General features: G+C 32.6%; 3 protein-coding genes and 1 long non-coding RNA gene across 10 annotated transcripts; all 4 read right to left on the bottom strand.

Moving 5' to 3' along the window:
• Positions 1–4,310: 4,310 nt before the first annotated feature.
• On the bottom strand, positions 4,311–8,707 carry LOC149514417 (uncharacterized). Its single transcript, XR_016328663.1, has 2 exons — positions 5,129–8,707; positions 4,311–4,657 (listed from the first exon to the last, which is right to left on the bottom strand). It is a non-coding gene; the product is annotated as an uncharacterized LOC149514417 (long non-coding RNA).
• Positions 8,708–11,793: 3,086 nt separating this feature from the next.
• On the bottom strand, positions 11,794–16,199 carry LOC111294587 (WD repeat-containing protein 26 homolog). Of its 5 annotated transcripts, none has more exons than XM_022888005.2 (6): positions 16,068–16,199; positions 14,432–15,280; positions 13,895–13,996; positions 12,646–13,275; positions 12,449–12,491; positions 11,794–12,236 (listed from the first exon to the last, which is right to left on the bottom strand). In XM_022888005.2, exons 2-6 carry the CDS (start codon positions 15,227–15,229, stop codon positions 12,169–12,171), a joined length of 1,641 nt encoding a protein of 546 aa, XP_022743740.2. In that variant the 5' UTR covers positions 15,230–15,280; positions 16,068–16,199; the 3' UTR covers positions 11,794–12,168. The 5 variants fall into 5 exon arrangements, with proteins under 5 accessions (XP_022743740.2, XP_022743749.2, XP_022743721.2 ...); XM_022888014.2 differs by lacking the exon at positions 12,449–12,491 and adding an exon at positions 12,368–12,428; XM_089745336.1 differs by having other exon boundaries at positions 12,096–12,236; positions 12,368–12,491.
• Positions 16,200–17,579: 1,380 nt separating this feature from the next.
• LOC111294622 (lipoyl synthase 1, chloroplastic-like) lies at positions 17,580–21,391 on the bottom strand. 2 transcript variants are annotated; one of them, XR_016328662.1, is made up of 8 exons: positions 20,616–21,391; positions 20,356–20,519; positions 20,060–20,150; positions 19,780–19,937; positions 18,759–18,930; positions 18,351–18,461; positions 17,837–18,019; positions 17,580–17,708 (listed from the first exon to the last, which is right to left on the bottom strand). XR_016328662.1 is itself a non-coding variant. In XM_022888056.2 (7 exons), the coding sequence occupies exons 1-7, from the start codon at positions 20,976–20,978 to the stop codon at positions 17,933–17,935; spliced, it is 1,146 nt and encodes a 381-aa protein (XP_022743791.2). In that variant the 5' UTR covers positions 20,979–21,391; the 3' UTR covers positions 17,580–17,932. The 2 variants fall into 2 exon arrangements, 1 of the variants encoding a protein (XP_022743791.2); XM_022888056.2 differs by having other exon boundaries at positions 17,580–18,019.
• A 1,143-nt stretch (positions 21,392–22,534) lies between these two features.
• LOC111298633 (uncharacterized) lies at positions 22,535–25,599 on the bottom strand. 2 transcript variants are annotated; one of them, XM_022893356.2, is made up of 6 exons: positions 24,997–25,596; positions 24,761–24,859; positions 24,452–24,629; positions 23,919–24,016; positions 23,175–23,236; positions 22,535–22,989 (listed from the first exon to the last, which is right to left on the bottom strand). In XM_022893356.2, exons 1-6 carry the CDS (start codon positions 25,486–25,488, stop codon positions 22,866–22,868), a joined length of 1,053 nt encoding a protein of 350 aa, XP_022749091.2. In that variant the 5' UTR covers positions 25,489–25,596; the 3' UTR covers positions 22,535–22,865. The 2 variants fall into 2 exon arrangements, with proteins under 2 accessions (XP_022749091.2, XP_022749092.2); XM_022893357.2 differs by lacking the exon at positions 23,175–23,236 and having other exon boundaries at positions 24,997–25,599.
• Between the last annotated feature and the right edge of the window lie 2,120 nt (positions 25,600–27,719).

Genomic DNA, 27,719 nt, shown 5'->3' with positions numbered 1-27,719 from the left:
CTCAACTGAACACAATAAAGAAAGAACATGATAAAGGCCTGATGTATGTAAACTTAATGATTAATGAAAAAACCACCAGGACCATGATAGATACGGGTGCAACCGATACATTCATCACACTAGAGGAAATAAAAAAGTGTGGCCTCTAGGTTAACAAGGACGGTGGGCGAATGAAGGCAATCAATTCGCCAACCTTTACGATCAGTGGAAACTTCAAGAGTGTGATGACCAAATTGAAGCCATGAGAAGAAAAGGTAGACTTTACAGTTTCCCCTATGAATGACTTTGATGTCGTCTTCGGATTGGACTTCATGATGTTAGCTCAAGTAATCCCTATCCCCGCCGCTAGTTGTCTGTTGTTCTTAAGGGAACACCCATGTGTGGTGTTGGCCACTATCTTACCAAAGAATAAGAAGAAAATGATCTCAATTTTACAGTTTAAGAAAGGGGTAAAGAGAGGAGAACCTTACTTTGTGGTCATACCGATTTACAAAGAAGGGTTGAGAGTGAAACCGATACCCGATGGCATGAAAAAAGTGTTGAAAGAATTCGAAGAAGAGATGCTAGAGACGTTACCTAAGGTCTTATCTCTTCGAAGAGCTGTGGACCATGAAATTGAGCTCCTCTCATGAGTTAAACCCCCTGCTAGAGCCCTTTACCGCATGGCCCGCCAGAGTTGGTTGAACTAAGGAAATAGTTAGATGAACTTCTACAAGTCGGGTTCATTAGACCATCAAAGGCTCCTTTTGGAACGCCAGTGCTATTTCAAAAGAAGCATGATGAAAGTTTGTGATTATGTGTTGACTACCCTGAACAAAATCACCGTGAGAAACATATATCCTATCCCTCTTATAGCATATTTTATTGATCAACTAAGCTGAGCCAAGTACTTTTTCAAATTGGACTTGAAATTTGGCTACTATCAGGTCAGGATTGCTGAGGAAAATGAGCCAAAAATCACTTATGTAACACGGTATGACGCATTTGAATTTTTTGTTATGCCTTTTAGACTGACCAATGCTCCTGTCACATTTTGTATATTGATGAATCAAGTGTTTCATGACTATCTAGACAAATTTATAGTCATCTATTTAGACGACATAGTGGTATATAGCTCCATTTTGAAAGAACATCAAAAACACTTGTGACAGGTGCTTTGAAGATTACAAGACCACCAGTTATATGTGAAAAGAAAGAAATGTGCATTTACTCATACCCAAATCCACTTTCTCGATCACATTATCAAACGCGACCACATTCGAATGGACATGAAAAAGGTTAAGGCCATCAAGGAGTGGACAACATCGAAGAATGTTAGTAAACTTCGCTCGTTTTTGAGACTAGTTAACTATTATAAAAGGTTTGTAAAAAGGTACTCTTGTAAGACCATGACCCTCATGGAGCTATTGAAAAATGACCATAAATGATGTTGGACAAGTGAGTACCAAGAGGCCTTCGAGAGATTGAAGGATGCTATTATAAAAGATCCTATCTTAGCTCTCTTTGATATTAAAAAATCTTTCGAAGTTCAGACGGATGCATCTGATTTCGTTATTGGGGGAGTGCTTTTACAACATCACCCAATAGCATTTGAAAGTAGGAAGCTAAACGAAACTGAGAGAAAATATACGACCCAAGAAAAAGAACTCTTGACAGTAGTTCACTGCCTGAAGGCTTGGCGACATTATTTGTTGGGTTCACACTTTGTCGTGAAGATAGACAATGCGACCGTTAGCCATTTCCTTACCCAACCAAGGTTTATAGTGAAACAAGCTAGATGGCAAGAATTTTTAATGGAGTTTGACTTTTGTTTTGAGCACGCCATTGGAAAGACCAATCAAGTGGTCGATGGATTGAGCAGACGAACAAAGTTAGCAGCTCTTAGAAGAATTACCCCAATAACGGCTAGCAGAGTCACGACAGACATTCACAAGTTAATTAAAGATCATTTAGGGAAGGACCTGCAGGCCAGCGCCATTCTAAAGCTAGTTGAAAAAGGGAAATCCAAGTACTTCTGATAAGAAAATGAGGTCTTGTAGACCAAGGGGCTCGATTGTTTGTGCCAAGAGCAGGAGGTTTGAGATATATGCTGATGAAGAAATGTCATGACACATAATGGGTCAAACATCCGAGCTGGAAACGCACTTTGGCTTTATTGAAACAGGGATACTATTGGCCTCACATGCGACAAGAGGTGATGGATTATACAAAGACTTGCCTTATTTGCCAACAAGACAAAGTTGAAAAGAAAAAACTTACAGGCATACTTGAACCACTACCGGTGCCCACTAGACTGTGAGAAAATATCTCTCTCGATTTTATTTCGAGCCTGCCCAAGGTTGGTGATCTTGGAGCTATTTTGATGGTGATTGATTGTTTCTCTAAGTATGCCATATTCATTCCCACTCACAAGCATTGTACTGTGAAAGACACAGCTCGATTACTATTTAAACATGTGATCAAATACTGAGGCCTTCCTCAAAACATTGTAAGCGATAGAGATCCAAGATTCACAAGGTCTTTCTGGAGAGAACTTTTCAAGATATTGAGGTCCCAACTTAACATCTCCTCAAGCTACCACCCTCAAACCAATGGTCAAACAGAACGGTTCAATGGATTACTAGAAGAATACTTAAGGCAATTTGTTCAAACCAATAAGAAGAATTGGCCTTCGTTATTGGACGTTGCTCAACTTTGCTTTAATTTCAACAAAAGCTTTTCCATTAACAAGAGCCCGTTTGAAGTGGTCATCGGACAATTATCAAGGTTACCCCATACTTTCTTGGAGCAATATAAAGGGAAGAATCTGAGAGCCTTCAACCTCGACAAGGAGTGAAAATAAAATACTGAGATTGCACAAGCCTAATTGGAGAAAGCATCGAAGCGAATGAAGAAATAGACGGACAAAGGTCATAGGCGCAACAATTCCAAGTTGGTGATTTGGTTCTTATTCGACTAGTCCCTGAACAAACCAGATTCTTGAGAAAGAGAGATCGTAGATTAGTGCGCAAATATGAGGGTCCAGTGAAAATCTTTTTCAAGGTGGAGAATGCTTCTTACAAAATTGATCCACCAAAGTGGATGAAAGTGCACCCAGTATTTTATGTGAGTAACCTGAAACCTTTTCATGCAGATCCTATAAATGCTAGCTGAAAAGAGCCAACCAGAGCTGCTATCACCATGAAGCTACCCTCAGAGCGTTGAGTCGAAAAGATTTTAACCGACAGGAAAACCAAGGTATTTTGAAGACTAGTTCGTGAATACTTAGTGAAGTGAAAGGGATTAGGACTAGAAGAAATCAGATGGGAAAGGAAACACGACCTTCAGGGATTCAAGATGAAAATTGAAGAATTTCAAGCCAGCAAGTCAACGAGAACATCGATAGAATAGGTGGGGGAGGATGTCATGAGCCAACCTTGTATAAAACCATGATTGGGGCTTAGGTTGTCATGAGCCACCTATGTATAAGGCCATGACTGGGTAAATCTCTTATGCTAGGAAAAGTGTTTCCATTTCAAATATTGTAATGGTTAGTGGTAGCATAGCTCTAAAATCTCTAAGGCTTTTAAGGGGGGTGAACGGGCAGCGTACTGTTGGACTGTCTCACCAGTCACGATATGGGCCTAGGCCATCTGCCAAAGGTTACCCCCTGGCCTTGGCGATGGTGAAAAGTTTCGATGTACTATCCTCGATTATAATAAAATTCATTTTCGATTCGAATGTCCCGAATGTTGCCTTGATGTATTTTTTTTTTATCGATGTGAATGTACCTTCTTATATATGCTTGAATTGATCTCGATAAGAATGCGTCTTATTACGTATGCTTGAGATTAACTGTGGCTTATGATTATTTGTTCAGATATCGAATTATTTAGGGTTGACTTAGGTGGGAGCGTCCATTTAAGTGTCGTACGATCTATTGCTTATTGAGAGAAAGCCTAATCCGTGACACTAATGGTGTTCCATGCTAGTGCTGTTGTTATTCTAACGCAAATCATACGACTATTTGGCCAAACCCTAGCAGATTGATCCATTAGCATTGTTGTTTATTTGTTCTTCCTCCTTTTATCTCTCCATTTCTCCCTACTTTTTTATTTGGTCCTTCAATGTTGACTGCTAGAAAGAGAGTTGTGTAGTTATTTATATTTTGAATTTTTACATTATCACTAACAATACTAATGGTCATAAAAGAGATGTTATCAACTGGCCATAACATAATGTTATCCACATTAGATCTTGTTGAATTCATCTAATCCTATTTGGCCTAAATATGTTTAACCTCCTAAGCTTATTCATAGCCCATTGACTCTTAAAATCAACAAAAATGGAAACTTTATAAAGCCTTGAATTAGTGACTTACACTCTTGCTAATCTTGCAAGTCTATTTATTATAATCAAATGTGGAAAATTTTGTACCTAAAAAGCAAGCAAATATATTGCAAAATGGTACTTGAACACGATAATATTAGGATCATTGGCAATTGCATCTAATAAAGCTCATTCAATCTATCTTCTAGTCATGTCAGTAGCATGAACAATTCTGTGATGAGAATGCCTCCTCCCTTGCTAAATGCAACTTTCCATCATTGCCATGGTCAAAAGGTGGAACCATGTCAATCAATTCTCTGATTCTATTAGGTCATTCTGTATAGACAACCTGGACAAATAAAACCAAATTCCAAGGAAACCTCAATAATAAGCTAGAATGTTAGAGATAACCATAAACTTAACTATGTATGTCTACCTCAACAAACCCACTTTACCAATATCTGTTGTAATCTCAATATCCAAATTTTAGAAAACCTCAGTATTTATTAAATAAACTTTCTAAAAAGAAAAAAAGTCATCTTTATTACACAAGCTACAGGAATTGATTAAAAATTTTTGTCAAAGTGATTTTAGAAAGTAAAAAGGCTTGGGTATTAAAACTATTTCTAAGAGAGAATAGATCAACCTTCTCCCCATGGGATTACAAGAACAATATTGGACTGTAGAAATGCCTTTCAATTTGAACATTTTTCATATAAATCAAGTTTCCAATTACTTACACCAAAAACGTTTATGTGAAAAAAAAAAAAGGGATTGATGAAGGAATACTGAAGAATTAAAGAAAGAATCCAGAACTAACTTTGACAATCTTTTCATCACATAGATAAGCCGCTGCTACAATTGTATACTGTATGTGACTCTCCACAGAAGTTGAAAGACAAAGAACGACATTAACACCTCTTTGGGCATAATTTGTGTTACTCTTATGAGGTTCAACATTCATGATAATTATGACAATTTCACGTTTTGCAACTTTAAAAGCATAAAAAAGTCATGCAACACCGCTGCTAATGACGACAAAATCAAAATACTTTGTTAAACCATTTTTTAAGTAAGCTGATGTGGTAATTGTCTTACAGGACTTCCAATTTTCACTCAAAGGAGATTAAGAAAAATTACATCTATAGATCAGCAAAAACTTGGATACCCTAAATGACATGGAAAATCTCCTAAAAAAACAATTCATAGATATAGTTAAAAGCTTTACTGAAAATTAAAAACTCCACAGTTCTAATATCTATTCAAAAAATACAAAAACAAAATAAAGTAAAATATGATTCTTAACAAATACCATGAGAGCTCTCTCTAAAGGCATCCATGGAATGTTACACCAAGAATCCAAACATCTTATCTGTAACCTTATATCTTGCAAAAGTTCACCCCATATTGCAAATGGCCACCTACATAAGCTATCCTCAACAAAAGTGACAAATTTTTAGTTAGAGGCCTTTCTCTTTTTGTCCCTCCCTCAATCGTTCCCTTTTCTTTTCTCTATTGTTTCCTTCTTGTTTTTTTTTCTTCTCTATGAGCTATATTTAATTCCAATTACATTAACCCAAAGTTAACTTGCCCTTGCTTTGTTATGGAATAAATTATATCATGAAATAAAAAATCTATAATGGAAATACAATCAAGCATGAAAGAAAGTAAAGGTAGGAAAAAAATCTAAAATCAAGTCTTATATTATAAAAAAAAATCATATGCAAGTATCTTTTTCACTTCATTCAATAACTTGAACCTACAAAATAAAGAAAAAAAAATGTAAAACCTATTAAGAATAAATCGCAATGCTACAATTCATAATCCAATCAATGTTCAATTAAATTAAGTAAACATAAAGTCTAAAATAAATTCATTTTAATTTTGATACTAAGGCTACAACTATGCATATATACTAATAAGAGTCATTGGCACTATAATTTCACAATTAAAAGACAAAAATAAAAAACAAAAATGAGCCCATTAATTAAACTAAAACAAAGGTACGAAAATGCATCAAACTAATAATAAATCTACAAATATATAAAAATGAACCAAAATACTTAAAAAGAAAGTTAGCATAAAAGTTTAAATTGAGAGAGAATGAAATTACCTTTTGGCAAAGGCATTGCTATCTTTGAAATCAACAAACTAAAATGTACAAATGATTATTCAATGATACAATGAAGAAAACACTAATAATAAATTATCCCAGTCACAATAAGTGATCTTACCTTTCCTTTCAGTTGATCAATTAAACTAATAAAAGTAATAAGAAATCTACAACATACAAAAGAAAGAAGAATAACAAACTTTAAATAACAGAAACCATGAAAGCATAGACTTATTATTATCGAAAAGAGCTAAAATTGATTAGCGAGAATCAAAACAAAACCTATGCTTAAAGCACTAAATCAATCATAGCTTGGTAAGATGAAGAAAATTAATAATCAAAATAGATATAGACATTAACTTGTCAATGAAATTTAACTAAAACATAACATAAAGCTAAATAAAATCCATCTTCACTTGCCATAGTTTCCTTTTTCGCTCCCTTTTCTTACTCGTTACCCTTCTTTTTTTTTTCTTTTTACAACATATATGAAAAAGAAAACAATCAAACATAAAACTAATACCTTCCATCAATTCAAAACCCACAATTTTTAACCCAAATAAAAAAATAGCTTAACAAAAAAAAAAAAAACTATGCATGAAAAAGAAACAATCCAAACACAAAACTGATATCTAGAAATTTCTCCAACTTAGAAATTTTAGCAAGGATAATATTTTAACAAAAATAGTAAAGAAAATTTATTTAGTAACAAAATTTTAAAGAATAAAAAATTAGTAGAAAGAAAGAGATTCACGACTTGTGACATAGTGAAGGTCGATAGCGAGAGAAAATAAAACAAAGTGGAGGTTTGAGATCATGAAGTGGTGGGCATCTAAAAGTCGACATTGAAATCTACTGTCGGTCTTCATTTCCATCTCCTATCTCTTTACTTCATTCTCTTCTTTTCTTTTCTTTGTTTTACCTGAACCTTGCATACGTTTCTCTTAATATCTAAACATAAACTTTTCGCTTCAAGTTTTTGGAAAAGTTTCTAGAAAAGCTTTCTTCAGTTTCTACAAGTAGACTATCATTTATAATTTTTTTTTCAAAATTACCTCTTAATTTTTTTTTTTACATTGCTAACCTGTCCTTTCAATACATAACGGGGATAGCTTTTATAATAGTTATAGATATTACTTTTATTTATTTTTTGACCAAATTATTATATTTAAATAAAATGCTAGGTTTAGTATTTACTACAATAAAAAATAAAAAAAAAATAGTTACATAAGAGTTTTTTAGCCAAATTTTATGATTGCTAAAATGAAATTTATACAACGGCATTTTATCATTGTAAAATATTTTTTAGTAACTACAATATTATTGTTACATACAAAATTTGGCAACCAAAATTTTATTGTTACATTAAAATTTTTTACAACAAAAATAATAATGTTACATAAAAAGTTTTGTAATCAAAATTTATTGTTATTAAAATAAAGTTTACACCGATATTTTATCATTGTGAAAACATGATTTATATGAAAACAACTAAAAGCCATTGCAATATATTTTTTTTCAACAACATAATGTATTGCATTAACTCTTTATCAACAAAGTTAATAGCAACAACAAAAAGTTGTTTAAAAAATAATTTGCAACGATAAATTGTTATTTTGCAATGATTTTGCCCGTTGTTAAATATCTACTTTCTTGTAGTATTTTTGTCATTTATGAGAAAAAATTTTGATTTTATTACTAATTTTTAATTTATTTTACATAAATAACTTTAGAGGGAGGATATTTTTGTTGTTTATAAAGAAGATTTTAAGGATATATGTTGTCTGCCATAGATATCCTTTTCTATAAGATAATATCTCATTCTCAACATGTTTCTAAATCTGTTATTATATCCTAATTCATAATACAATAACACTTCATCAAACTATAAAATTCAACTCAACTCAAAATGGTTACCAACTTTCATATAACAACTAAATTACATTAACTATATGTTCTACTTTTCACAATCAATTTTAATTTCAATATCTCCTGTATTCATCACATAATTATTTTAAATTAAACATTTCATGTTAAGAGATAAAAACACATTTATTTTTATCAAATTAATTTATTTTTTGTAAAAATTTTAAATCATATGGATTTAATATTTTTTTAATATCATTTTTGCATATGTAGAAATTTATCGGATCACCCTACTTCAAAGTTTCTGTAGAGTCTATTCCAAGCTCCAAAAGTCACAATAAAATAAATTTCCAATACGTTGTGCTCTGAAATTTTCGTCCATTATGTAATTTCCAATTTCTAGAACTTTATTACTGTGCATGATACCTTTTTCGAACGTCAGAAACATAACCCAATTTGCTGCTGTAGACAACCAAGTGAGCCATTCTCCCAAAGTTCTGAAAAATAATTTATACAAGTCTATTTTAACACCAAGAATCAAATTTCATACAAATCTTTTCTAGATATAAATAGTGCTTTTACAGAGTTGTCAAACCCAAAAATGGTTATACTACATTTATAGCCAGCCAACAGAGCAATATTTCACTTCTTACCCTACACAGTTACTTTTGTCCACTGTATCACGGGTAAAATGCAATTCAATTTTTCAATCCTTCCACACAATGTTATCCATACTCTCTCCCTCATACTCGTTTTTGTGGCACACAGGAAATGCATAATATCCGAACACAGAAGAAAATGACTTTAAACTTTAATAAACAAAAAAAAAAAAAGGTTGCAAGTAGTTATCCTCTTGTTAGACAAATTTCTTTCTAGTAAAAATTTGATAAGATAACAGGTAACAGCCACTGAGTTTCTTGTTGGTTTTATCATGGATAACAGAAAAATATTCAGAAAATGGATAGCCGGATAGGAAGAAATTCAGCCAACATCTTCAATTTCATTTCCCCATTGCCATTTGCCAGCACCGAAATCATCAAATTTATAGCACATGGCATGGCTTGACAGATAAAATTGAACACATCAAGCAAAGTCTATCTCCCTATACATGTGTATCTTACAAAAACTCGTTAAATGTGTATAATAGGGAATAGATTATATTCCCATCCAAAGATACTTTCTAGTTCGAATGGATAATATTATCTTAATACTTAGATATACAGTAAAAATAAGATTGGATAGGACAACCAAAGATTTTGAGCTAATCTAAGGATACCACTGTGGTTCCAGAAGATAACAAGCGAATGAAGGAGAAAATAAACCGAATATTATCATATACCTATAAATAAAGATATTTGAATAGATTACACAATTAACGTGCCCACATCACCATTCTTCACATTTACTTCTGTAAAAGGTATGTAGGAATATGGATGGCAAATCTACTAGAATCTGTTGAGTTTTGATCCGACCTAATTTTATAGGATTTTTTTTTTAAAATCAAGTTTTGGATAGTATTTTTTTTTTTTTAAATCAGGGTTAGGTCCAAATGAGATTTTAGGTAAACTCGCCTCACATTAACCCAGTATATATATAATATATTTTTATTATTTATTTAAATTATATATTTATTATATTAATAAAATTATTATTTAATACTATAATTTAAGATATTAACTTAATAAAAATATTATATTTATATATAATTAAGATATCATTTATACTAAGAAAATAATATTTTATGAATATTATATTAAATTAAAATTGGATTGGATCGGTTGCAATTTTAAACATATGCAAGTCAAGTAGTGTCAAAATCGAATATAAATTTTATGAAGTAGGTCAGAGTCTGGAGGAACAAAAATCTACCTCAACCCATTGCTATCTCTAAGTAGGAATGAGCTAACTGGCATAATATTTCCTAGGAAATAAAAAAAATAATAATTAATTGCACTCAGGATGAGAAACCATAACTAGGACAAATCTTCCTCAAAAAAGTTTTAAAAAATGTCAGACCCACAATGTGAAAGAATCAGATATAATATACTAAGTATGCATATGGTTTTAAAAGGCATAAAAAACAAGAAAAGATGTAAGAATAAGCAATAGAAGAGCAATTGAATAATACACTATTGTGTGGTGAAAGAATAACTATCATTGAGATGTCAAAACTCCGGTGCCTTAAAAAGACCAGCAGCATTCCAAAGAGTTCCTTAATTCAACAATCATCCCAGAGAATAGACTTCAAATCCAAGGTTTACACAATTGTGCATGGAAAATGAAGAAGCATGGCGAATTAAGCTCACTCCATAAAGCATCACAATAGGTTTCTAAATCATACTAGCCTCCTTTATGCATTCAAAGAAGGCTCCTACACTTTGAAACACTTCTTAAATAATTCTCCACAGCAACAACAAAGAACAAGAAACGGAAAACTTTGAAAAGATATATGGAAAAAAACCAGTGTTGTATATACCAATTCGCAGCCCAACTTCTAGTCGGGTCCATCACGGAGATTATCCTGAAAAATAAATCAGCAAATCATATTTAAAACAATGCACAAAGAGATAAGAAAGCTACATTTTTTGGTAGGAAGGAAAGAATTTTTGACCCAATGGTTGAACTACATAAACCATTATATTAAAACATTCTCTTTTCTACTATAAAAAAATAATAATAAAAAGGAAATATACCCATAAAAATTAGGAGTTGTGCAATCGACACGTGCTCACGATCCTCATCCATCTTAAAGAATGGGCAGTTTTCACATCCTGATACTGTAAACTGTAATTTAAATAGCCACAAAAACAGTGATTAAAACTCCTAAAATATGAAACTTTTGAAAGCAAGAAGAAACCCTATACGAAATAAATAAAAAAAAAAAAACTGACCTTAGGTTTTGACGAGGCGGCAACGAAGGCAAGCCCTGAGCTCGTGTCCCAAGGTCGTCGGAATTTGAGCGGGCGCGCTTCCTATTGCTTTTCCGCTATCGTTCGTAAGTATTTCCGGGTTTCAGTCTTAAATAACAAAAAAAAAAAAAAACAATGGGAAGGGTTTTAAGATTTTTGCTAGATTTCTGATTTTTCTTTTCGTTTCGGGACTGAACCAGTTATAATACAGACAATGAAACGATGCGAGAGAAGTGACCGAAGGAGAAGAAGTAAGTGGAGCTTTTTAAGATCGGCCGATGTCAACCACCATGGCCCAATTTCAAAACCAGATTTCTTGAACCAAATGACCAATAACCCTAGCCCAATTTATAGTCCCATTTCGTTGAGGCAGGTACTAATAGGAGCCATGTTTACTAGATATTCCGCACGTTTAGGTGAAAATGAAAAATAAATCAAGTAAAAATAGAGATTATGCTTTTTTTTAAAAAAAAAGTTATTTGCAGTCAGACACATGGGAAGTGTTTTTTAAAGACATAAATACTTTTAATCTTATCTTAATTTTATAATTTTAATTTGGCTTTTAATTAAACTTATCAACTGAAATGATGTCAGTCATTTCAAAAAATAAAAGTTGAGAATCAATCTAACAGTTCACTAACCTACACCAGGATCAAAGACAGTGAAGGAATCAAGCAGAATGTATCCTAGCAGTAGCAGATTGCATTTGGCCGTCTGCCTGCTTTTTGAATGTCAAAGAACAGAAGCAAATAATTGCAGGATTTACACAAACGTCAATGAAGGTGTTACAACTTGAGAAATTATTTCACAACACATAAATTGTTTCAACTCCTTCCATTACAGTGGTGGGTGCCACCATTGCTCTGGTTTCTGTGTTTCGGGTTAAAATGATCTAACCCCCAAATCCGAATTGTTCGGTCATCACTAGCTGAAGCCAGCATATGAAGGTTTGCTGGATTCCAGCTTACGCAGTTAACGGCACCAGAATGTCCAGGCAGTGCCACTAGTAGCTCCGCCGAGCATCGGTGCCATATGTACACCTGCAACAAGAACCATACAGCTTCATTCTTAATGCAGAGACATCTTGATAGCAACAGAACATGAACATGCATATGCGTAACTTAATCTATGATAAAAGCAATAACTAGAATTATAGTAGTTAGGAACAAACTCAGAACAGGAAATGACAGTTGATCCCACTAGAGTGAATATTTAAAAGGCTGAACATCAATCTGTTCACAGAAAAACATACATCTCAATGACACCAGCAGACTGTTCTTGGACTTCAACTTCAACTGACCAAAGCCAACTAACTTGTTAAAGTATCAAACAGAACAAATTATGCAGATAGCTAGCTACCATTAGGAAAACAAAAAAAAGTAACCTCTATTATCTTCGCCTAAAGTTGCTTGTTATCGAATCATTTTCATGACATAAAAAGACGACTACCTGTGAATCCTCGCTACCACTGGCTATAAAAGCTTGCCCAAGTCCACCAAAACAAGATCTGATAACAAATCGGGTACGTTTGTGACCTTTGTAGCTTGACACAAGTTTTGGATCACCTTCTATGTTCCAGAGATGGATTTCTTGGTTTATAAGATTAACAAGTAAGAACTTGTTGTCTTTTGACAATGAGAATGAAGTAATCATGTCCACCTCTTCAATCAGTCTCTCAAATTTGGCTTCCCTGTCAAGCAATAGTATAGCAGATTCTCTGCATATGCTTATGATTCTCTTACCATCATCAGTTATGGCCATATCTGAGATTCTAAGAGCCCTCTGTCCTTTCCACCATTCCAGCTCTCTTCCATCCAAATCCCAGAGGCAGATGCTCCTGTCTGTCATCCCAGCAAATATTCCTCTACCATCATGAAACCATCCACAAGAAATCAAACCAACACCAGGTTTTTCATAAACATGGAGGCATTCTCCAGAGCTGACATCCCAACGCCTAATAACCTCCTCTAGTCCACAAGTAAGGATTTGACTATCATCTGGGCTCCATGAAATGGTTGATACTGGTTTTTGATGACCACATAGGGTATGCTTGAGTGACACCTGACCATTTTCTTTAACCTAAAATGTTAAAAATGATAATTTTATTAAAAGAGGATGGTTTGGAGTTGCATGCATGATTATCAGCATTGTAGGATATGCTAAAACTGCATATCAACTTCAATATAATCATTTTAAAACACGCAATTTCCTCAGAATATTCTTAAGTCTAGCTCAATTCATACCCACAAAAATCCCTGGTTATGGATTCATGGCCAGTGGTTCAAACCTCAGCATTGACTAGGCCCACTAACAACATTTGATGAAAATGACACACATAAATATATGCATGCTAGTATGCAAAAGAAATATGAATATTTCTGGTTAATTATTTCTGGTCCAATAACATGGGAACCATTGATGTCGCATAGCACAAGGTGTCTACCCATGCCCAACATTGTTCAGTCATAAATTATTTATTATCACTGAAACATAACACAAGTAGTTAACCAACTTTAGCACATAATCTTATCCATGATTCTTCTTTTCCCCACAACAATAAGAAATTCTAACAAAAAGGGAGGAAAAGGGGACAAAGGGCAAAGTCCCACAAAGGAGTGCTGCTTAGCTAGCTAAACACAAGTACCTTGGATTAGGACATAAAAAGTCAAGGCAAAGCCAATTAAAAAGAAAAGCTTACCTCCCATATAATTGCCGACTGATCCTTGGATGATGAGGCCAAATACTTGCCATTATGTGAGAATTGCAAAAACCAAACTTCATCATTGTGTACTTGTAGTATCTGTATTCATTGATATAAACAGAAAATTTTCACACTGGCATTCTTTTTTTAGCTGATGAGAATCAAATGCACAGTACACATTATGATTGACACTATCATATACTATTAGAAAAGCAGCTAAAGGTAAGGCTCTTGATCATAACATTAAGATGAACTTAACAGCAACAGTACGAACACCAAAAGAATAAAAGATGGCTGCTGAACACAGCTGGACTCCTAATCAAAGGAGGCAGCTTCTCTACAGCCTATACCATGAACCAACACAAATAACTGTTTCAACATGCTAAAGACTTGCTAAAATAAGTAACCAGCGGAATATATTATACCCTAGACCCAAAAGATGAAGTTCGATTTATTATCTGTTAAGAGATAGGGCCGCTATAAGGGAGTGCAAAGGTAGTGAATTAAACTTCCATCAACTTGAAAAAGACTAACCTGCAATGTCTGGGAAGGAATTTGATTTTTCCCACACTGGTGATCTGAGTACAAAGAGAGTTCACTATCTGAGGTATTATGGAACAAGCAAGCCGCTCTTTGAACATCAAGAGCCCTTTCAACAAGATGCTCTAACCTTTTTTCAGGAATCATGACTGCAGCAGGAAACAACTTTTGTAGTTTTTCTAGAATCTTTGACCTTGACTTTGTCACCTCAGTTTCTTGACCAGAAATCCCAAGTCTTACACATTGGAAAGGAGAGATGATACAGGCAGCAAGGTCATGAACGCGGTTCATATTGACATGAAGAGGCACAATCTCATTCCTTAGTGTTTCCAATGCAGCCGTGACTTTTTCCACTTTCAGAAGTTCAAGAAACTTTTGTTCCAATATCAAGAAAGATGCTGATTTCACAATTGTTTCATCCGAGAGACCAATCATATGCAATGTAGCCACACTATCATCCCACTTCCCATCTGTCACTTGCTGCATAAACTGAATAACCACTGAAGAATGCAATGGTACTCCCGATTCCTCCTCTAGAAGGGCACCACTTTTGTTATAACCGAGTGAGTACAATGCCTTAGTTATAATTTTGATAAATTCTGTTTTTTTTATAACACCTTGCGAACCAATTGTTTCCCCATCTCCTTGGGAGGTTAGAGGCCTAGCCATCTGGTCTTCCAAAGAGCAAGAAACAGGTTCTGCAGTCGAATTATACTCAGGCAAGCTCTTTGGTTCTTCCAAGAGCCCTTTCACACGTTTCAAGGGTGGTTCACTATCTTCAATGACTCCCATGAAATGCCCAACTCAGCCCATAAATTTCATACAAGTCAAAAAGCAAACAAACTAGGATAGCATTAGCATTTGAGTAGTAGCCAGATAAGAAAATACAGTGTAAAAGCTCCACAATTTAATATGAATAAGAAGCCTAACATTGCGCATTTAATTGATTGAAAATAACAGTATCATTGCAATATAACAGCAAAAGAAAAGTTCCAATCAACAGTTTTCTAAAGATAGAAAAAGGGGATAGAAAATTAGTTGAAAGCAGCAAATGAAAAAAAAAAAAAAAAAACTATGGCACTTCAGTTGTGAGGCTTAAGGACTCATTTGACTAAGACAAGAAATACATTAAACTTAGAAGATTATTATGATCATTTTTGTACTATAATTAATCAAATTAAATCAAAACAACACCACCGTTTAACTGATGCAAATTATTTGTTTCACAGTAATTTTCTCATAACATAATTAATTGCTTCTTTATTAAACCATAATTGCTAAAATGGAGAATAAAAAGTAAGAAAAAACAGAAAGCCTCACCAACCTCCGAAGATGGAAAAATATAATTTAAAAGAAGAAAAGAAAAGGAAAACTTCTAGTCAATTTTTATATTTATGATAAGTATAAAATAAAATTAATTAAAATATTTTATTAAAAGAAAAAAAAAACTTTCATAGATAGACAGGAAAATTCAATGATGAACATAACAAAAATAAGAATTTCCCAAGAAACAATTCGTGAAGTACGAAGATAAATAATAAGAGATTATAAGAATTATAATCCAGGAAAAACAATAAAGAAATGAACTTTTTTTCTTTTTTTTTTTGGAAAAAGGAAAATAATTACGTACCGGAAGGCATTCCCAGGGAGAGGAAACAGGAAAGAAAGGGAGGACGCCAAAGAACCAGTTGGAAATAAAGAGAAATGTGAAGGGGAAGAGGGGAAGAGGGGAAGAGAAAGATTGAAAAAGGAGAAATAGAATACGCAAAGCGCTACCACCCAGAGCTATGTATAGACCATAGGGAACAGTGATTACTAAAATACTTTTTTTTTTCTTTATGATTTTGTTTTTGCAGTCGGCAAATGGCAAAAAATAAAAATTACATATGGGATTAGAGATTAGATTAAAATTTAGGTTTTAAAAAATAATATAAGAAAGAGAAGAGAGAGACCAAGACTTCGGCTTTAAGGCAATGTTGGTTTCCGGGTTCGGCTTTTAAGGCTACGGTGGAATATCAGTAAAAGTATTAACATTGATGCGATTAAAAGCCATACCGATAATGAGATTAGATGCAATTGAGTATTATAAAGAGAAAATTAAAATTATTAATGAATATATATATTTGAATGTAAATATAATTATAATGATAAAATAATTTTTTATTTTATATACATGTAAAATCTTTTAATTTTTATTTTTACATTAAAATAAATCAGTTGACTATCTTAGAATCCAATAATTTCAATTTGGTACTTTTTATTTAATCTGACACCAATTACATTATGAGATGTTATCTAATAATTATATCAAGAGATATTATGCATCTCACGATTAAATCAATTACATTGTGAGATGTTATTCAATAATTAAATGTTTTATAAATGCATCCCACAATTAAATTAACCCAAAAAAAAAATACTGATTTTATGGAATCTAAATACGCCTTAAATTTCGGGTTCCAAACACGTGGGATGTTGCTGCCGTTACAACAGACAATTGCTTGATGTTGCTGGCGCTGGGTGTCGTGCGATACAAGCCTGCGCGAAATGGCGGTTTAGTCATGTTGTTTAGTACTTGTTTAGAGTTGCACTGGGCTTGGACTTGGATTAATCAACAAGGATTCGATTTATTTTAGTAGTGGTATCAAAATTGCTTTCTTCCTCCTGTTTTTCTTACGTGGAAGTGAGAACCAGAAATGTTTGTGATAAATGGTCGTGTCGTGTAAGTAATCTTTTACTGCTGCAAAGGCCATGCAATAGAATTGAATATTGAAAATATGAATTTTGCGAAAGGCATTTAACATGCATGTGGGTGTGGCATCACCTACACAAATCAATATTCCTTTCCTTTTACTTAGGGAAAAAAAAATACCCACAAATATTTTTTTAACAAATGAATGAAAAACATCGCTACCAATATTTGTTATTAGTTTGTGTAGTAAGTCATGGATTTACGTAATAATTATTTTTGTGTCTGGGTATTTTTTTTTATAAACTTTTAATCTATTTTTGAATATTTATCTTTATATTTACTTAATTGAAAAAAATATTATATATATAAACTTTTTCAAGCTTGCAACTTTTAATGCTAATTCTAATATCATTACTTTCCATTTGGGTCACGTATCGTATTTTCAGTTGCTTTAACTCCTCAAACCTTTTGCAATTTATTAAAAATGGAATAACTTGGTTTGTAAGCACAAGGGAAAATGAAAATACAATTTAAACACCCTCTCCCTACTTCTACAAAGTCTTTTCAACAATCGGGTTCCTGTATAAAACAAAAAAACTTTACTGAAATTAATCTAACTAAAACTTTTATGAGATATCAAACAAATTGACGGTTGTATGCAAAAAATTATCAGAGAAAAATGAATACATATGTAACAATAGCCCTACAGTGTTTAGATCCATCACACTGGTTGCTCCCAATGCTCATGCCATGTCAGTACACTTAGCCAGAACATTGAAAGATCAGAATCTAAGGCCAGAAGGTCAATTGGATGAAGCAGCAGTCTGGTTGGCCCTTTCTTTCACCATGGTCTTAACAAAGAGCTCCCCTGCTCTATATGAGGATCGAACCTGCAAAAACAAAGTGCATGTAAGAATTTGCTTACACATTATGCAGTATAGAATGTCTTAATGGATGAACTTGAGCATAAGTTCGTATAACAAAAATGGACAGTTAAAGAGAAATAGCGTCTCGAGAAGTGAGGCATGGTAGACTGGTAGCAGACTCTTCAATCCATAGCCAATTTCAAAGAAACTCATATAACATTTCATTAGAACAAGAAGTTTCTCTGACAACTTGGATCGGGTGAGTACAAGTCCCTTTCTATGTTCATTCAATGGTGATTGAAATCCATGAAATACTAGTACGACTACCTATAGCAATGATTTACAAAGAGCTTACCAGAGGCCCGCTAGCTACATAACGAAATCCAATCGACTCCCCATATTCCTTCCAGAAAGCAAACTTTTCAGGTGTAACATATTCTTTGACAGTCAAATGGAGTGGTGTTGGCTGCAGGATACAAGTGCATTTAAGTTACAATGATTATAATGCTGATACTGATAACTCATAAAGTGACAACTTGAGCTCAATTAACTCAAGAAGAACAAAAGCAGGAGGCACTAATCATGAACAATCTTTTGCCCAACATGAAAATTACCATCAACTAATCATGGGCAAACAGCTAGATCACCCGAAATAAAGGTGTGACATAGGCAGGATTCAAGCTAACAAGGTTCTATGCGCCAGCCAAAGTCCCCATGCTAGGGCATTTACTTATGCTAGACTGTCTTTGCATATAGCATTTACCTGTAGATATTGTCCAAGTGTAAGAATATCAACATCTATAGCCCTTAAATCAGCAAGGGCTTCCTTTAACTCTTCATCAGTTTCACCAAGGCCAAGCATTATAGAAGATTTTGTTATCATTCCTTCTTTGCTGAGCTTTGCATGTCTTAGAACTGACAAGCTCTGCTCATAACTGCAACATTAAACAATGTAGACTCTTAACTAGCTAGTTCAAGCACACTGATTTCATTCTCAGAAAACTAACTTCAAAATTGAAACATGGTTTGCTAAAATGCTAAAATATCCAGTTCTCTAAATCCTTTAGAAGCCATCATATTGCCTCAATATGTGATTGCCAAACATGTAATAGTTCCATAATTCACTAAAGTGCTAATGCAAATTTCATTCATGCTTTAAACCAAAAAAAAGAAAAGAATAAAGTAAATAAATGCAAAGCATTTTTTCTTTCGTGGTCCAACTATGCTAATTAGGAAGTACTTAAGTCAAACTTGATCACATGTACAAAATAATCCTTGATGCCTAGCATCAAAGTTGCACCCAAATAATTTCTTCGGTTAAGCAGTTTTCCAACAATGTTAATTGGTTGAAACTACATAAGAATCTAAAATCTTCTCACAAGAAATGTTGTAAGACAGGCCAACTACAAGCTTTGGAGTATTTTCCCATGAACTAAAAATTAATCGTATCTCACTGTGTAGGATTGTCTAAAGATCAGCTTCCTCTCCAAATTGAATCCAAGTTCAAAATTCAGTCCATGTCTAATTCCCGTTAAAGATTAGCTCTATTGCTCCAGAAGTGGGCCGTGGATGGTAACAAAGATCTGGAAATTGCATAACTACTAAGAAAAACCCACAACAGTTTAGGAAATTAGTTTTTCTTTTTTAAACTCTAAGGTGAAGAAATACTAGAAATAGCTCTTTTAAATCTTTTGCTGTTTGAAGTAACTATGTCAATGCCTTAACACCATCATAGTTGAAGCGTAATGATTCTGTCCAACATCATGGATGAGTGCACAACTTACCCAGCCCGAGGATCCCTGACAATTCTTTGTAGCCGTTTCACAGTTTCAATGTTGTGAGCAAAGACATCTAATTCTGAGTGTACCAGAGTGTCTATAGCTTTCAAATCACCTCGGAAGTCAGAAGTTAAACACTCAACCATGATCTCTGTCTTAAGTTTCTGCACATAGTCAAGAAACCCATCAAAAATTCCATTTACATTCCAATCTCTTCCTTGGGAATATGCATAAAAAACCTATGAACAAAAAGCAGCTGAATGATATCACAAGTTGGATAAACAACCTTCATTGCTTGGACTGTCTGAGCAAAATGTCCACTTCCACCATCAGGTAAATCATCACGATCTACACTAGTCAAAACAATGTAATCCACACTGCAGATATAACAGCACGGAATCATAAATTATGCTAGTACTCTTTAGAGATGAACTAATACACACTGAAGATGCGTAATGGTGTGTGGTATGGAATATGAATATTAAGCATTGGGTAAAAGATGAGTGAAGCATAATCAATTCTGAACAAAGGAAGCTAAACAAGGCAAGTAATAAATGACAGAAAAACCTTTACAAAGCCTACCCCCAACTCGCAATGGCCTTAGCTGTATTTTCGGGTTCCATGGGGTCAGGCGGTGCCGGGTTCCTACTGGTTTTAACAGCACAAAATCGGCAACCCCGTGTGCAAGTATCCCCAAGCAACATTATTGTTGCAGTTGCAATGCCATCCCCACCCCCATTCCAACACTGTCTTGCAAAATTAATTACTTAACAGTTAAAAATACTGCTTATTCACTTAAAAAAAAGTTTAAAACAAAAAAAAAATAGAAAAGAGAGAAATACCTCTCCAATGTTGGGGCACTGTGCTTCTTCGCAAACAGTATTGAGATTCAAGCGAGAGAGAGATTGTTTAACCTCTTCAAACCTCTGCCCTTGAGGAGCTTTCTGCCTCAGCCACTCCGGCTTCTTCACGTTAGGATCTCTGCCCGTAAAAGGCCCCATCTTTGGAATCCCTCCTGGGTAAGGCCCGTTTTTGGCGCCCGAGTCCATCAGCTTCGTTGATTGCGGTCTTTCGACATCAATCTTCGACACTGAATCTAAAGATTCACATCGGATTTTCACCTGTGAATACGACCATGATGGTTTATGAGGTTTTGGGATGGGAATTGAAGCTGAGATTGAAGGTTTTGACATCGGTACCCGCATTTTCACTTCTTCAACAACAAGCTGGAAAATGGAAATAGGGAAACAAGTTGGAAGAAAAGCCAATGTTAAAGTGTTAAGAGCATACAAGGTAGATTTTGGTTCTGCAGGAGGCCATTGCTTTGATTTGTCCGCCCAACAGTAAACATAAGTTAACTTGTTTTGTTTTCTTTAGTTTGTGGGTCCTGTTCTGTTAAGTCCGGTAGTTGGCCAGTCGGATCTGAAAGTCTGAAATAGCTAAAACCTAAAAACCAAAAGCACGGACTTTCCTTTAGTTCTCGACTCGTTCGCTTGTTCAGCCAGGTTTGGTTTTACTGTTCCTCGGTTTTACCTCCCAATGGTAGTTTTCACAGCCCAGCCCATTCTCTAGAGAAATTATCAATCTACAAACACATTAACAGGAGTTTTTTAACTCTACGAATGATCCTTAAAGCATATTAAAAAATAAATAATTTTAAAAAATAATATGTATCTGTTTCTTAATTTCATTTATGAAATTAAAAAAATTTTATTGATAATATATTAAATAATTTCTCTTATAATAAAATAAATTCAAAAATTATACAATACACTATTGATTTCTCAATTATAATCACAATTTTAAAATATTCATATAAAAATGATTTTTTTTAAAGAAACATAACAAAAATCAAAATCTCCCGATTATGGGATTATTTCTTACAATCCTACTAAAACAATCCCATAACTAAAGGTATCTACTAAGTTAAATAGCCCATGATATGATATAAAAATAAATATGTCATATCAAAGATGATTTATACACTTGTGTTATGTTGAGCTAAAGATTTTGGGTTCATTGAGCTGGCATGGCACAGCCTATTAAGGGCTAATGCTAACACATGCCACAAGTGTTAATGTGTCATGCCGTGCTTATCCATAAATATCATAATGGATATAATCTATTGTTCTTTAGTTATATTTTATGTTACTTTTATTATATTATAAAAAAAATTTTTTTGGTATTTTATGTTAACAGTTTATAAAAATTAAATTGTATTAATAAATTTACTTATAAAATATTTAAACTATTAGTAGATAAAATTACAAAATTTTCATTTTAATTTATCATTTTCTAAAAAAATACTATAAAATGCATATTAATTAACAATTGATTATGAAAAATTCGAGAATAAGACAAAACACATGTTATAAATAAATCATCATATGGTGAAAATAAAATAAAAATAATTATGTAGCATCTATATTTATTTTTTAAATTTAAAAAGGTAATATTAATAATTGTTAACTTCTATATTATTTTAGTAAATCCTTTTAACTTTTACCGGTAAACATAGATAATTTTTTTAAACCACACAAATTATGTGCCTTACATATTAATTTCACATATTATTTTTTAAAGATAATTAAAAAACAAAAAAAATCTAAAAAAAATACAAATTAAAAAAACTATTAATGGACCATTTTTGGCCCAATACGATACAAAATAGTGTCATGCTAAGCACGACACGCTATGGGTTATGGATTATGTCCCATGTGAGGTTTTATCTTAGTTTTCATAACCGATACGACACATTAAATGATAATCCTGAATTGGTACAATGCATTAATACTTGAGCTAATTTTTAATGGTTCACATTGATCCAGCTCATTTGACACCTCTGCCCTAGTAACTCTAGCAATTGCAAGATACAAAATATCACGATTCTTACACAAGTTTGATGTTCATTTGAAATTGACCTACCACATAAGTAATGAACTCACCAAAATTTTAGGAAGTAAATATCCCAGAACAACATTGCTTACTAACATCTATTGTGGGTAAGTTTTTGGGTAGGGACGGAACCCTGTTGGTATCCTCAATTTTTTCTTTGCACCAAAATTCATTGTGGTTACGATGGCATTATGGAATCAAACAGCACTAGATGAATCCTCACTGGGATCTTCTGAATCTGAACTATCAACCATCTTCTCAAGTGAATCCATATCCCCAACTTCGGAGAAAGTGTGCAGCCGAAGTTTGTCTGCATCCTCGCTAAAATAGAGAAAAAGAGAGAAAAATTAAATTGTATTTCGTACAAGGTATAAGTCCTGACATTTGTTTGGACTATGCCATGAATGTGGAATAAGGAAGGTGATATGAAACACAGCATTTGCTAGTATGTCAACTCCTTTCCATCATTTTTGCAGGAACTAAATTTAGAATGAAACAAGTCTTACTCTGTAACCCCAAATATTTCCTTAACAATTAAGGAGCTATCTCTCCAACAGAACTCTGGCAACTGGAACAAAAGTTTCAACAAAAACATAATCAATTTAATGTCATGCATAAAGAAAAAGAAATGATACGTTAACCTAGCATTAACCATGCAAATATGTTCAAAAGCCTCAGAAAATAAATAAATAAACAAATAAATGGTCACTTAGAATGTAAATAGCCAGATTCCAGAACTAATGGATTGGTGTAGTTCTGTAACCAGAGTATTTGACAATGAGAATGCCACATGCTTGTTTGGTGCAAGATGATTTTAATCATTCTTCTTACTGCATTCCAGAGTCATGTTTTCTTTGTCATACTTTTACTTTTAATAGTAGTCAGACTTCAAGACTAACATCCAAATATTAGTTCAGTATATAAACCAAGTCGTCCTTTTTTCTCTATCATTTCAGAGACAATTAGACAGACATCATTCAACAGCCCATAATACTTTGCATGTCAGTCAACAGTGTCAAGCAACAGCACATCTTCAAGAAAGCTTCAAAACTGCTAATAATTCATCCAAGTATTTTTAAAAAATGTTACTGAATATGACCAATCACAAATCAAATAAAAAATACATCAAATGATCAAAGACACTAACAATAAATGTATATACTATTGATTTGAGTAAGAAATGCACACAAAATCCAACAGAAAAGAAGGCATTAGGAAAGAGGATTAAAGCTTCCTGTTCAAAAAAGTACCTCCGATAGATATAAAACCTTTCCAAAAAGGCCCTGCACAGCAAGTTTCCTCTTAAATCCTTTTTCTGTGAACCCTGACATGTCCATGACAACTGGGCCTGAAAAGTAAAGAAAATTTATCCGCATCAGATACAAAACTCTCACATGAAATTATGAATCAGTTAAAATTTCACAAGAGTGCATAAAGCACATCTAACAGGACATCAAAGCAATTTGACAGCCCTTGACTAAACCAAAAGTAAAACTTAAACCACTAACACACATATGATAAGACAAGCATATTTTACCACCGGTGAATTTCAAGACATGATATATTGGATGACTTTAAGGCAATGACCAATGCCTTATCAACATTTTCAGAAATAATTTTCCAAAAAAGTATCATTATCAAAACCACCTATATTTTGCATCATTTATAGTTACCAGACACAAAAAGAACACCGTAGCACATATTATCAATATAAAAGGACATGGTCCATTTCCATACCAGGATCACAGTCACAAGTAAGGGAAGTAGCAGTGCTGAAAGTTACCTTTTTCACACACAATCCGTCTTGAGATTTCGTTTAAAATTTCAGCAACCTGGGAATCATCCAGCATAGAAACTTTCCTGAGCTGGATCAAGCAGCAAACCAAATCTGCAGTCCATGGCTTCTCATTCAATGAATACCTAATGTACTTGCGCACAATCTCCTCCATGCTAAAACCTGTCTGGATATGGATTAGCAGTTGCTATTAAAACTCAACTGACATGCATAGTACACATTAAAATAACAACAAAAGCTTTCCATGTAAGATACTTGTTATATAGGTTGGAGGGATATTTGCACAATTGGTCTCACCTTTTGCACTAATCCCTTTAGTGCTGATTGATCTACAGCATCACTTCCTTGCTGAAACAACTCATCTATTGATTTGCAAAGCATTGCATTTTTATTAACCTGAAAATCCACCACATATTAGTGCAAAACAATTGAAGAAATATGTAAAATCAATTTCAAAATCCACATTAAAACCCAAATTAATTACTTGAAAAACCCAATTTAAGATAATAAAAATTGTGGTCTAACCAACTAACCAATTTCTTTCTTTTGTGCCTAGGAGAAGTGAACTTCTTAACAGTCTTGACAAATGCAATGACAAAAGTGATACCAGCATAAGCCAAAGGAGCAGCAAGAATCCAAGGCAAAGAGCTGGTGCCAACTCTGGGTCCAGGAATGGTTTGAGTAACAGAACCAGTGAACTCAACAAGGTCCAATGCCTTCTCTTGAATCCACGGCAACTCCTCCTCAACTTCCACTTCCACGTCCACTTCTTCCGTGTCTTTCCCAAATACTTGTTTATTGTTTTCTTTTGGGTTTTTCGACGGCGCCACATTTCCGCCGCTCTTCGCCGCCGCAGCGGTAAGAGATTGAGATAAGTTGGGTCTTGTTCTTGGGGTCAAACAAGGGATTGACAAAAGAGTTGGGAAGGGATGGGTAGAACTTTTGGGTCGAGAGAGGAATTGGGAGGAAGAGTAAGAACAAGTGAAGGAAGGAGAAGTAGAAGAGGAAGAAGCAAGAAAGGCCATTGGGCAATTGGAAGTTTGGTTTCAAACTTTGAGCAAATAAATCCTTGCCTCGTGAGTAACACCCGCTAAACCCAGAGCCAAAGTCCCCCAACCCCTGCCATACGATGTACAAAAGGTTTATGGTTAGGGATGGGTAAATCTCCAAACAAATTACTCAAAATTAATTAATTAAATTATAATATTTTATTTTTAATTATTGAAATGAGTTTACTAATTTTAAAATTTTAATCTATCTAATTAATTTGATTAATTTTTATATTAATTGAATAATAAAATGTATTTAAATTAAAATATATTTTAAATTCATAATTTTTCATATTAAAAACAAATTAAATATAATCATTTAACAATTATTAAATTATTAAATTAAAAACTCTAATAATTTATAAAAAAACAATTCGTTTAATATATTTTTAATTTTTAATTTTAATTAAATTTTAAATTAATTCAATTAATAAAAAATTTTAAATCAAATTAAACAAAAATTAAAATTTTTTTAAAATTATTTTCATTATACTAATGAATTAATTCAATAATTAATTAATTATTCGAATTAAATTAATTTAATCAATTAATTTTATTAAAATAAAAATATGAACACTTCTATTTATTTTTTATTTGATTTATTAAAAAAACACCGAAAACAAAATGATGCAAACGGGTTAAAGGTTATTTAATTGTAAAAATAAGTTTGATTCAAGGATACTTCCCTCAAAATACAATAGCCAGCCAATTTTACGATGGGAAGTTATTTACGCCCCCATTAATTACTCTAACTCTCCATTTCATTTTATACCTCAAATTCAAAACTTAAAAATAATATTTTATTCATTACACTCCATATCATCCTTTAATATTCCTTTCCTTCTCCATTCTCATTCAACACAAACCCTCAAACTCAAATACCAAATATTATTTTAAAAACTTCAATCTAAATAGGAGTTAATTTACCTTTGATTTTGTTAATTTTTTATTAAATGTTGAATAAATTTAAATTTAAAACAAGATATTATGTTTGATATCTGAAATAAATATGCGTAATGATTCATGTATTTATATTATGTAAAATATTAAAATTTATATATTCATATCATATTTTATGTGAAAATTATATATCATAATTTGTATTAATATGAAAATATAAATTTTTTTTTTTTAGATTTGTTAAAACTATATATAATTTTTATTAAAATTTTAAATTGTGTCAATTTTATTTTTTTTTATATTATATTTTTCTCATTTCATCGTATCATATTTTAAATTATCAAATAAATAAATTAAAAACTTTTAGATTTGCATTTTCGGAAGTTTGTAAAAATTTTCAAACATGTGAATCAGAAAACTTGAAAAACAATAAAAAAAAAATACAAATCCATAAGCTTTTGAAAAAGGCAAATAAAACTTTCAAAAATGTAAATTCAGAAAATTAAGAGGTAAAAAGATAAAAATTAAAAATGGTGTAGAAAGGGTTGAAAGGTAATTAAATAAAAATTAATAAAATAATTTTATTTAAGAATATTTTTGTAATAAAAAATAAAATATGAGAAATATTTCTTGAAGTGTAAATAAAAGCTCTCTTTTGTCGTAAAGGTGCAACATAATTGTGCAACCTTACAAAAGTTTATTCTAATGGTGGCACAAATTAACTATAATAAATAAAGATAATCAAGCTTAATTGTTTGTTTCAATTACGCAGAAAAGATTGAAATATACAAGCAAGAAACCTTATTCCAACTTTCTCATAACACACAACAAAAAATTCCACATAAATTTGAAAAAGATATAAAGAGCTAATGAGTAACTAAAAGAAATTTGCCTATCTAAAAAAAGGTTAAACTTTTAATTTAAGATTTAATGTTTTGATTTTTTTTAATTGAGAATATCATTTTTAATTTGATTTAATACAAAATTTAATGTTTTCAGATTAATCCAAAATAGTTTAACATATCAGCTGCATAATGCATGTACAATTAAGTTCAATTTTTGTTAGATTAAACCATTAAATTCTTTTTTTAATAAAAAATGCTAATTAATTCAAAATTTAATGAAAGAAGAAAACAAAATTAGGAAGCAAAACTTAAATCTTTTTAAAAAACGATTTTATTTGATACATTGATAACTTATACATTTTATATACTATCAATCAACTAAATGTTGTCACCTCATTAATGAAAAATTTAAAATATTTAGAAGCCCTCAAAGATAAATCTCTTTAAATTTTAATTGTTTAG

This window comes from Durio zibethinus, chromosome 16 (assembly GCF_047325235.1).
Source record: "Durio zibethinus cultivar Kanyao isolate XHJ-2024 chromosome 16, ASM4732523v1, whole genome shotgun sequence".
NCBI classification, from domain to species: domain Eukaryota; kingdom Viridiplantae; phylum Streptophyta; class Magnoliopsida; order Malvales; family Malvaceae; genus Durio; species Durio zibethinus.
Note: the sequence above shows the minus strand (reverse complement) of the source record. Positions and strands in the feature narration are given on the sequence as shown.

Bases quoted from the DNA above. Each gene is read 5' to 3' on its own strand.
- LOC111294587 (XM_022887986.2), bottom strand. From the start codon at position 15,229: ATGGGAGTCATTGAAGATAGTGAACCACCCTTGAAACGTGTGAAAGGG. The intron at 13,276-13,894 runs GTAAGCTTTTCT...TTAACATTTTAG, and splicing joins AGTCGGCAATTATATGGGAG to GTTAAAGAAAATGGTCAGGT. The intron at 12,237-12,645 runs GTAGTCGTCTTT...TTCTTGTTGCAG, and splicing joins GTGGTAGCGAGGATTCACAG to GTGTACATATGGCACCGATG.
- LOC111294622 (XM_022888056.2), bottom strand. From the start codon at position 20,978: ATGCGGGTACCGATGTCAAAACCTTCAATCTCAGCTTCAATTCCCATC. The intron at 20,151-20,355 runs GTAGGCTTTGTA...TTATATCTGCAG, and splicing joins AAGGCCATTGCGAGTTGGGG to TGTGGATTACATTGTTTTGA. The intron at 18,462-18,758 runs GTAAATGCTATA...TGTATCCTGCAG, and splicing joins CACTTGGACAATATCTACAG to CCAACACCACTCCATTTGAC.
- LOC111298633 (XM_022893356.2), bottom strand. From the start codon at position 25,488: ATGGCCTTTCTTGCTTCTTCCTCTTCTACTTCTCCTTCCTTCACTTGT. The intron at 24,860-24,996 runs GTTAGTTGGTTA...GTGGATTTTCAG, and splicing joins GGCACAAAAGAAAGAAATTG to GTTAATAAAAATGCAATGCT. The intron at 24,017-24,451 runs GTAACTTTCAGC...TTTACTTTTCAG, and splicing joins ACGGATTGTGTGTGAAAAAG to GCCCAGTTGTCATGGACATG.